The following is an 11,281-nucleotide window of genomic DNA, read 5'->3' on the forward strand; positions in this document are numbered from 1 at the left end:
GTGGCTCAAGTGGTAGAGCGCTAGCCTTGAGCTGAAGAGCTGAGGGACAGCGCCCAGACCCAGAGTTCAGGCCCCAGGACCGGACCCAAAAAAAAAAAAATGTCATGGTGTGTCATTTCCTTGAAATGCTTTTCCCAGGGCTTAACTTTGAAGTAATCTTGAAGGACATGCTGATGAAATCTCTCTCATTAACATCCATATCACATATGAAATAAAAAGAGGAAACCTAGATTGACCTGGATATTGGGACAATAAAGAGTAAGGAACATTATGAAAGATTTTTTAAAGCCCTTCACTTTAGAGACAAACACATCAAAATAACGTGGGACACGGTTAAAGAACATAAGATGGTGGATGTGCTCCAATGCTTAACACAGTTCTATAAATAAAGGATGTCATTTTTTTACTTAACTAATAAGGCTTTGGTGATTTCTTATTTGCTATTTTTCCTGAATAAGCCAGAGGGTGTTTTTTTTTTTTTATCTCCAGCAGTTGCTGTATTGTTTCTATATAATTTTAGATGTGCAAATGACACAAAGGTAAACATTTGCTTATATATTTTTAAAGTTCGTATTTCCTCCTAGGAAATAACAGGCCCAACCCCCAACATGAGCTATTTCCCTTGTGTGTGCCTATGGTGTGTTCTTTGGCCCTAATTTTGTCTACCTCCCAGAATACTGATACTGAAATCACAGGTCACCTGGGAATCCCCCATAAATGAAATGTCCGCCATACCCTGAGTTGCAGGTCACTTTCTCTGGGACTTTCCTGTGCTCGTCTGAGACCAGTAGCCAAGACAAAGAGTCCCTCCCTGTTTGCTGTTACGTCCTGACCCTCAGTTTTGAACGGAGAGCCACCTCACCTTCCCGAGCCGGAAGGCGAGCACTAGGTGTTCTGAGAATGACTGTATGACTCAGAATTTGTGCCTTGGGCTTTATCCCCTGTAAATGGTGCAGCTGCCTTCTTTGCCCAGCCCTTCTCTTGCGTAGAAGGGCCTGATCAGCTCTGCATCGCTGCTGTATTATTACTCTGCTCTTCACCAGACCTTGCCTGGTGGAAGTATGGATAATGGTGTGCTCATTTCCGGCTATGAGCAGGATCAACTTCACCTAGATGGCCTAGCTCGAGATCTCTCTGTCCATTTGGATCACGTTCCTGTGCTCAGTGGCTGGCAAGCAACGACATGAGGATGGTGGACGGAACCCTTCACCTCACACGGAGGGAAGCCGAGGAACACAGGTGTTTCTCCATAGCTGCACCAGACGCTGCAGAACAAGAATCTGCAGACTCCTTATGTGCGTACATCCTCCCTTGGCCACACAATGTAAATACTATGTAAATCATTATTATCCGGGGTTGTTTAAGGTATGGCGACCAAAGAAAAACACAAAACAATGCATGCTTACTGCACACTTTTTAGAACAAATTTCAACGCACAGTTGGCTGCATCTGCCGAAGCAGAACTCACAGATGGGGAAGGCCAGCTTGTGTGGAAGGAGGGAGGTCTGTGTTCTAACATGTCTCGGAATCTTCCAGAGGGGCTTCTTTGCACGACTCGGTCTCGTCTGGAAAGCACGGAGGTCATTTCCAAACCCTCCACTCACATTCTTGCCTGGGTTTCGTGTGGCAGGCAGGGAGGTGAGGTGGAGAAGGATTTGAATGCGTAGCGTAGCTAATTTTGAGCCAAGTTAAAAGCGTGGCTAGGGAACATGTGTTTTGTTTTTGCGATACAGTCTCACAATTCTTGATCCTCCTGCTTTAGGCTCTAAAGTCCCGGGGTTGACAGGTATGCCCCAGCACACCTGGCTGAATCTTTTAAGTGATTTAGAGAAATAACTGTGCTGTAATTGACTGTTAATTTTGTGCAGATAACTTTTCTGCAAAAAAGTTTGAACCCTATGAAATCCTCTTTTTTTGGTAACCACGGTAAACTAGAGAAAAGTGCTGGGTGCTGGTGGCTCACGCCTGTCATCCTAGCTACTCAGGAAACTGAGATGTGAGGATCACAGTTCAAAGCCAGCCCGGGCAGGAAAGTCTGTGGGATTTTTTAGTTTTTTGGTCCGTCATGGGGCTTGAACTCTGGGCCTGGGCACTGTCCCTGAGCTCTTCAGCTTAAGGCTAGCGCTCTACCACTTGAGCCACAGCGCCACTTCTGGCTTTTCCTGTTTATTTGGTGCTGAGGAATCAAACCCAGGGCCTCTGCATGCAAGGCAAGCGCTCGACCACTGAGCCACCTTCCTAGCCCGAATCCGTGAGATTTTTATCTCTAATTAAGCACCAGAAATTCAGAAGTGGTCCTGTGGCTCAAAGTGGTAGAGAGTGCAAAAGCTCAGGGCCAACGCCCAGGCCCTGAGTCCAACGAAAATAAAGAAAAGAAAAAATAAAGCAAAGCGTGAGCCAATAGAGCAAGAGGACGGTGGGGTTGATGCTGACCGCTTGCAGTTACGAAGTGGAGATTGAGTCAGGGACAGTGAGAGCATGGAGGCAGGCATCTGCTGTACCACATAGATCTCATGTGTCACAGCCACAAACTACTTCCAGGTAAGTAAAGTATAAGTAAAAGCGGCTCTAAAAACATCACCTCCAGAAGGAGCGGACATTGTGCATTCAAAGTGAACTTTCAAATAGCGACGCTCTACACAGAATTTAGATCATTGTAGGTCTAGCTGTTCTCGGAAGATCTGGGTCTTATTTTACACAAAGGCATTTTTTCCAAGTTTTCAACGTGGCTTCTATTTGAGGGCGCATTGTGGCTCAGATTTCTGTCTCCTGTGGAACTTCAGGGCAAGGTGCTTACAATTACGCTGTCTTTGAACCTGGCCTGGTAACGTACAGAGGCCCCTCCCCCACGGCGGCCGGGTGGCACCGACGCAGAGCTTCGACTTTCATCCCAGCTTTGAAGACGGAGACAATTTCAGCAAAAGAGGTAAAAAAAAAATAGCTTTGTCTTTTCCTGATTATTACACTTGTCATGTATGATTCAACGTTAACTTACAAGAAAGCATGTGTTACAAGCTAACGATAGAAATATTACCCTTGCTGTTTTATGAAACAGTACCTCACTCACAATTATAAAGCTCTTTTTCTCCTATAGTAAAGTACACATTAAAATAAAAACAAGTCAGCACCAGTGGCTCATGCCTGCAATATTACCTACTGGGGAGGCTGAGCCTAGAAGATTGCATTTGGGAGCTATTCTAGTCAGAAAGTTCAAGAGATGCCATCTCCAAAATAGTCAGCAAAAAGCCAGGCTTGGAGACACAACCCAGGTGGTAGAGCACCTGTTGTGAGCAAGCAAGCCTAGCTAGAGCATGAAGCCCTGAGTTCAAACCCCAGTGCCAGCAGAAATAGACTGAAAAATTAGAAAGCCACCTAATCAACTTTCTGATGTATTTCTGACCCCACCAAAGGTGGGGTCCCTATCTACCAAGTCAGCTTCATTTTTTCTGGGAATTTTAACGTATCCTTGAGATACATGCTAAGATATCATTTCACATGACAGTCCTCGGGCTGGGAAGGTGGCTTACGGGTAGAGCGCTCGCCTGGCATGCATGAAGCCCTGGGTACCGCATACACAGAAAACACCGGAAGTGGCGCTGTGGCTCAAGTGGTAGAGCAAAAGAAGATCAGTGACAATGCCCAGGCTCCAAGTTCAAGGCCCAGGTCTGGCAAAACACAAACAAAAAAAGCACATTACAGTCCTGATAGACAGAGCATAAAAGATGAATGAGTTTACCCACAGGCTGAAAACGTACCATAAAAAAAGTTAACTGCTACTTGACTGAAGGAAATTAAGACATACTAATGAAGTAAACTGAACTTACTCATTAGAATTATAATACTTAACGTTTCCACATTTACAGTATCTCAATTAACCAGATTTTGCAGTGTTTTACTCCACTTGGTATTCTATTTCTGGACATGAGTCTTCTCATCGGTTAAACTCATGGCAGGTTTTAGAACCCAGAGCTGGTTATGACATACTTATCCTATCTCTGAAGTAATCTGTTGTTCAGGTAAAAACAGTGGAAACCTCCTAGTTAAAATACTGAGATAATAAACACAAAAAATGAGTCAAAGTTTTTGTTTTCAAGGAGCTACAATGGGAAAATCCAAAGATGATAGATAGATAGATGATAGATAGATAGATGGATAGATAGATAGATGATAGATAGATGATGATAGATGATAGATAGATAGATACATAGATAGATAGAGTGATAGATAAATGATAGATAGATAGATAGATGATAGATAGATGATAGATAGATGATAGATATAGATATGTATATGTATGTATGTATCAGCTCCGGGGTTGTATTTCAGTCCCACGGAAGTGGTGTCTGCTCAGGCTCTTGGAGTTGACTCTTACTCAAGGAGAGAATATGTGATTTTTTGAAAGCGCGTGTTTTGATTGGTAAGATGGTCTAGGACAATGCCTTCTCTGTACTTGGCCATTTCCACTTAAAAGCTTACAGATGGACTGAAGCAGTTGTTTAAACTGCCTAACGTGGCGTGTAAACACAGGCAAGAAGGCCTGGGTGTGGCTCTGAGTCCTACCCAGTGTGAGGTCCGGAATTCAAACCCAGGATTGCCAAAGTAAGCAAACCAAAACAACAACAACAACAACCAACCCACACCAGCCATGTCAGCAGAAACTTGACTGTGGCATTTCTGTCCTTTGAACGGGTCGCGCGGTCTGTAGGGAAGGAAGGCTCACACTGAAGAGTGGAGTAGTCACCTTCATTTAAAACACGCTCACGTGCTGCTTTCTTTCTTTCTTTCTTTTCACTTCTAGCATACAACGCCATGTGCAACCAAGGTGCTAAGGCGGTGCTAACATCTTCATCCAACCAAAACCAGCTTCCGTCTTAGCAGCTGCTGGCTCCCGCCAACAAGGGCTGAGATCGGGTCCCACACATCCTGGGTTTAAGAAAGGGGATTGGCTGGGTCCCACTGCCTCACCCTCACCCTCTGACGGCGCTGGCCTCTCCCTGAGCTCCTCAGGGTAAGCTGAGCGCCTCCGTCTCTGCCAGCCTTCCTTCCCTTGCTTTCCACCATGGTTCTTCTTTTAATCCCAGAAGGACACCGAGTGAGCGTGGCGAAAGTGGATGACAGACGCTCGCCACATCGCTGTGGATTCACAAGCCCCAGCCCTGGCTTAGCCGTTCCCGAGTGAGATCTGGTTTGTGTCCATCGATTACATCCATTATGGCCACAACCTAAGACCTGTGGCCTTACGTTGGCAATGGTAGTCTGGCCCGGGTTTGGGGATTGTCCTAGCTCGTAATGTAGCCTGAAGCTCAGGTAAGAATACACATAATTGAGTCTAAAGACTTAAAAGACATATCAGCATTTGTTTGTTTGTGGTCGTTGACATTTGTGGCTAAAATCTCCTGTGTGTGTGCCATGAACCTCCCCGGAGTTCGACCTGTTACCGCTGCTCTCTCTGTGTGCTGATGTCACCGGTGATACGCAGCTGGAAATGCTCTGACCAATCAGAGCATTTCATCTGCCTCATTGCAGAGACAGATAACGCAGCCACGCGCCCAAGGTGGGCCGTGGCACCGTGCTGCAGCACTGCACGGAACTTCCATGCTTAGCACGGGCAGGAGGGCCTGGGATCTGACCGTTCAGAGAGGGCATCTTAGTTGCTCCAAATGTCACAGATCATCAAGGCTCATGAAAGGATCTGGTTTAATATTAAATGCCCAGCACACCATCTCTAGTCCACGGCTCAATGAAAAGGAGGTATCACGTCAGTGGTGCGTGGAAGCTTTCCCTTCGGAGTGGGTGGTGAGGGCAGTCTTGCCATCTGGAGTCAGAAATAAAGGAAAAGCAGACGCCCAGGCAGAGGCCCTGGTGTGTTGAATCTTTCGTTTACGGCTTGGGTAATCGATAGGCAAAGGAGCCCCACATCCTTGCTGCCGTGGTCTAGTTCCAGGGGTGATTCTCTTGCTCAGTTTAAGGCTGTGATAAGTTGTCAGTAATAGTCTTTCAGCCACATTTTACCTTCGACACACTTAAAAAAAAAAAAAAAGGAAGAAACCAACCCGATTCAGATCAGAAAACCGAACTCAGATGATGTGTCCAGCAGTCAGCCAAGTCTCCTTGTGGAGTACCTGTTTCCATCAGGTAGAAAATTTATAGCCGGGCGCCGGCGGCTCCCGCCTGTCATCCCAGCTACTCAGGAGGCTGAGAGCTGAAGGTCGAGGTTCAAAGCCAGCCCAGAAAGGAAAGAGCCTGAAGAATACATGGCTGGCAAATTATGAGCTGGGTGACAGCCTGGGGTGTTGCTCCTTTATTGATCGCCCCCTTGTCTGTGCACCTCAAGTCCAGCGGGAGACACGTCCTTCACCTCCGTCTTCCAGATCCCCGGCTGGCAGTGGGAGTTTCCAGGGGTCATCTACAGGTGATGGGAAGGACTGAATCACTGAGGAAGGAAGATGTCTGTCCTGTGTGGTTGGAGAAGATGGCTCTTTGTGGGGGGACAGTCCCGTCTCCCTAATGAATTGCTTGGTAATTGATTTAATTACATGCAATTAATAGGAGAACCAGATGGGAGTGAGAGGTAATTACATTTATTTGTTTAATGATATTGCTCAGAGGGAGAAATGTTTACCTGAAACGCGAGTCCTTAATAACATGCCTCGTCCCACGGCAAATTAAAAACGGAGGTAATGCACACTCTCTGCCATTCCTTGGGACTTGAAAGCTTTCTCTGTTACCTTCATGGCAATTATCTGAGATCCACACGGCCGGGCACTGTCCTGGCTTGTCTCCTCCAGACTTGTGATGTGGGCGTCTGACGTGGTGGCCGTGGTGGTGAAGAAGGAGGCGGGCTGAGACTGAGCAGTGTGGTGGGTACGAGCAGCCCCAGCACCAGCGGGGCCGGCTCCCCGCACGGCTCCCGGGTCTCGTTCAGATCTAGGATTATGGGCCCTGGGCTCTCCTCCTCCCTCTCCCTTTCTGTGCTGGTTTGGGATGTGGGCATTCGCTCCAACCTGGGCTCCTATCAACGATGTTCCACCTGTATCAAAGGCCCAGACCAACGAGTTTCCCAAGCTCAAAGCAAACCCTTCTCGACTTCACAAGTCACCTGTGTCCGGAAGGCTGTGACAGTCTGAAGCAGACCGATACGGTGACTGCCGAGGTGGTTCGTCTGGCTTGTCCGTTGCCTGGAGGCCTCCATCTTCTTTTCCTGAAGCTTCTATGATAGATCTCGATGGAGCAACTCCTCAGCCTGGGTACAAGGCCTGCGTGCCTCCCAGGAATCCCCGAGCTGTGTGGTCCAGCTGTAAAATCACTTCATAACCGGCATTTAGAGCCTGTTTTGGCTGAAAAGCACTGAGTCCTTTCCTGGCCCATGACTTAAGTGGAAGCAGGAGACAGCGTTTGCGCCCAGCCTCCGTTTCCCCCCAGCAGTGTCCGCAGCCACCTTGGGGTCCAGGAAGGACAGGACTGGTGGATGACATCTGTATCACGACCGGCAACACCCGAGGAATGGAGCGGCAGGGCCGCCCTGCGAGGGGCCAGCTCTCTGGAGCGGGAGGGGGTCTCTCCTGGGAGTCAGGCTGCTGCCCTCCCTGATGTCCACAATGACGTCTGTGGACCCCTCAGTCATGGTCCCCAGACCACACGTTGCTGCCTTCCCTGTACCTCTACCCCAGCCCTTCATCTGTCTAAACCTTCAGCTGATGGCCGAATCCCAGAGGTGGGCCGGGGCACCTGCTGGGCCTCTTCCCACCATGTAACCAATCTCTCTTCTCTGTCCTTGTCATCATGGCTGTTTTCATTTGGACAGACCTGAGATATGGAGCCCTGGGAGCTGGGCCTGTGGCCTGGGCCTCCCGGCTCTGTATGGATGCTCGTGGGTCAGAGCTGGGAGGCAGGCTGTGTTCCTGCACACCGTGTTCCACACGCTGCACTCCTACACACTGTGTTCTACATGCTGTATTCTACACGCCGTGTTCCACACACCGTGTTCCACACGCTGCACTCCTACACAATGTGTTCTACACGCTGCATTCCTACATGCTGTGTTCCACATGCCGTATTCCTACACGCCATGTTCCACACACTGTGTTCTATATGCTGCATTCCACATGCTGTATTCTACATGCTGTATTCCTACACTCCATGTTCTGCATGCTGCATTCCACATGCCATGTTCCACACGCTGCATTCCTACACAACGTGTTCCACACGCTGCATTCCTACACAACATGTTCGACATGCTGTATTCCTACACGATTGTGTTCTACATGCTATATTCCTACACGCCATGTTCTACACGCTGCATTCCTACACAGTGTTCCACATCCTGTATTCCTACACGCCATGTTCCACACGCTGTATTCCTATACACTGTGTTCTACACGCTGCATTCCTACATGCCGTGTTCTATACTCTGTATTCCTACACGCCGTGTTCTACATGCTGTGTTCCACATGCTGCATTCAATGCCGTGTTCCACATGCTGTGTTCCACTTTGAGTCACGTACTTCCTGCTTTTCCCCATCCTCGTTTGGAAACTTCTGGTGACTCTATGTACACCATAAGCTCTGGCTGAGATACAAGACATTGTATGTCAGTTTTCACCACTGTAATCGGTCACTACTCTGTTTACCCTCCATATGTATGTGGCTGCCACTTCTGCCTGTAATATCTGACTTAACTGTGTGGAGGAAGACGTCCTACTCAGTTCTGTGAACCATTGACGGTAACTAATATGAAAAACAGAAGATAAGTGGCGCTGTAGCTCAAGTGGTAGAGCGCTCTCCTTGAGCTGAAGAGCTGAGGGACAGCGCCCAGGCCCAGAGTTCAAGCCCCACGACAGACAAAAAAAAAACAAACAGAAGATAGCCAAATGCCCCTGTGATCATGAGACCCCATGCGCATGTTGGGCTGCCTTAGGGACTTCCCAGGTACAAAGGGCACAGGACGGACTGGGGATTTCTATTGATGTCACTCAAGAAACACATTTTCCAGGCTCTCCATCTGACCTCTCTCTGCTTCCTGAGGGCTCACTGGGGCCACTCAAAATTATTTCTGGATCTCTATACCATCTTGTTGCTTTGATGGTAACTTCATTCAAGGAGCATTTGAAGGGTTAAACACAGCCAATATTCCTTTGAACCAGGGTCCTGGGCTCTGAGGGCAAATTAGAGTGGAGACAGCACTGAGGGTTCCTTTGAAACTTGAGACAGGACCCCCTCCCGCCCCCGTCGGGGGGGGGGAGTCAGCCTGGGCCTGCAGAGGGAGAAATAAGCCTTTCCAAGCTTACTTTTACAGTCAGCTTTTCTCTCTGGTTTATTAGAAAGAGAAAAGGGGCTGGGCACATAGCTCAGTGGTACAACCCTGGGCTATCATGTGGAAGGCCCCGGGTTCGACCCCTAACACCAGGAAAGTAAAGTGGAGAAGAGGATGGGGGAGACACAAAGGACCAAGCTCTTGGCATTCTCCAGAGCGCACAGATTTGTGTACAACTAGCGTGAAACCCGGCTGCGCCGCGAGACATTTCTGTGGCTCTTCACTCCCTCTTGTGGTGAGGTGGTGTCACCACGCTCTGACTTGTGTAGACCACGTTGGCGTGATGTCAGGCAGAAGTCAAGCACAAGATTCCCTCTTCCAGGAGGGATAGATGGTGTGAATTTTATATAAATGAGATTGTAAGTAACTATATAAATAATTGAAATTTTACTCTTGAAGTGGGACCTGAATTCATATATACAATCACAGGGCCACGACGCGTGTAGTATTTCTGGAATTGTTATGTTGTAGATGGTATTCTTGTTCTTCCCGGCAGTGGCAAAGAGGGCCGGGGCAGGCGCTCCAGCACCAGAGGCCCCTTTAGGAGTCCCAGTCAGGATAAGAGTTCTAAGAAAGCATGCCCATTTGTCTATTAGTTGATTGATTAGAAGCTATTATGGTTATATTAAAAGATACTGGCCAGGCGCTGGTGGCTCACGCCTGTCATCCTAACTACTCAGGAGGCTGAGATCTGAGGATTGCAGTTCAAACCCAGCCCGGGCAGGAAAGTCCCTGAGACTCATCTCCAATAAACCACTAGAAAACCAGAAGTGGCGCTGTGGCTCAAGTAGTAGAGTGCTTGCCTTGAGCTGAAGAGCTGAAGGACAGCACCCAGGCCCAGAGTTCAAGCCCCACAATGGACAAAAAAAAGAAAGAAAAAAAAAGATACTGGACAGTGATCCATCTTGGTTAGATCTAGAGAATAAAAGGAAGCAGGAGATAGATTGGTTTTTCAGTGTTTTTCCCCTGAAGTAGCATGCTGATGTTCATATCGATTCACACAAAACATGTCACTTAAGCAACTACAAACCATTATTGAGAGGCAAGTGACTGTTTTCAGTTTAACAGAGTCAAGAACTATATTGGGCATATGGGTGATGATTCTGTATATATTGTGGATATGAATTATTTCTAATAAAATTGGATTATCACAAAGAAAGAAAGTGGACCACAAGTAGCTTCAGTGTTTTACAAGAGAAAAGAGCAGACTGGGAATTTCAGAGTACGTTGTGCATTGCTTTGGGTCATTCTCCATAGGTAGAGCTGGGAGTGTTTTTAAGGGCCTTTCCTGGGCCCCCTGAATCACTTTGTATCTGAGCCCCTTGATGTAGCCACTCTCTGCTGAAGTCACTTTGCAAACTGGTCGAGGTTATAGCTGGTTTGGAAACTAAATTCTGAGCTGCTGCTGCGCCTAATCCTTTCTCCGCTCCTCCTGCTCCTTCCAGGGTTTGGCCACAACCCCGAGGTACGTTTGCATAGCACGCTCCTTCCATGTCGGATTAAGTTTGACAACTGTATTTATGGCCTTGGTTCAGTCAAGTCCTATTTATTTTGGCACTCACTTTTTTTTTTTTTTGACGTTGTAGGTCGTGGGGCCTGCACTCTGGGCCTGGGCTCTGTCTCTCAGCTCTTCAGCTCAAGGCAAACACTCTACCACTTGAGCCACAGCACCATCCCCAGCTTTTTCTTTGTATGTGGTGCTGAGGAATCGAACCCAGGGCCTCATGCATGTGAGGTAAGCACTACCGCTGAGCCACCTTCCCAGCCCCATGGCTGTTCTTGATCTTGCTCACCCGGTTCCTCTCAGCTATGGTCTGTCAGTGGCTGGAAACTGATCTTGAGACTGGCTCCCTGGTCATGTCTGACAGACCCTAAATCCTGACTTGGGCCTTGGGCTGGATGTATCTCTCCTAGATTACAACAGGGTTGATTTTGTGCTTAAATTCCACACAGTCGGAGTGATATGTAG

At 47.8% G+C, this 11,281-nt stretch overlaps 1 protein-coding gene across 1 annotated transcript in view; it reads left to right on the forward strand.

The window, feature by feature from the left end:
• Nucleotides 1-8,284: 8,284 nt before the first annotated feature.
• Nucleotides 8,285-11,281, forward strand: part of Hsd17b4 (hydroxysteroid (17-beta) dehydrogenase 4) — a 62,977-nt gene continuing 59,980 nt past the window's right edge. Inside the window, exons 1-2 of the mRNA XM_013016021.1 lie at nucleotides 8,285-8,354; nucleotides 10,758-10,777. Of these exons, the coding sequence (XP_012871475.1) occupies nucleotides 8,285-8,354; nucleotides 10,758-10,777 (90 nt within the window). The remainder of the gene's footprint in view (nucleotides 8,355-10,757; nucleotides 10,778-11,281) is intronic.

Source organism: Dipodomys ordii, unplaced genomic scaffold, assembly GCF_000151885.1.
Source record: "Dipodomys ordii isolate 6190 unplaced genomic scaffold, Dord_2.0 Scaffold29, whole genome shotgun sequence".
NCBI classification, from domain to species: domain Eukaryota; kingdom Metazoa; phylum Chordata; class Mammalia; order Rodentia; family Heteromyidae; genus Dipodomys; species Dipodomys ordii.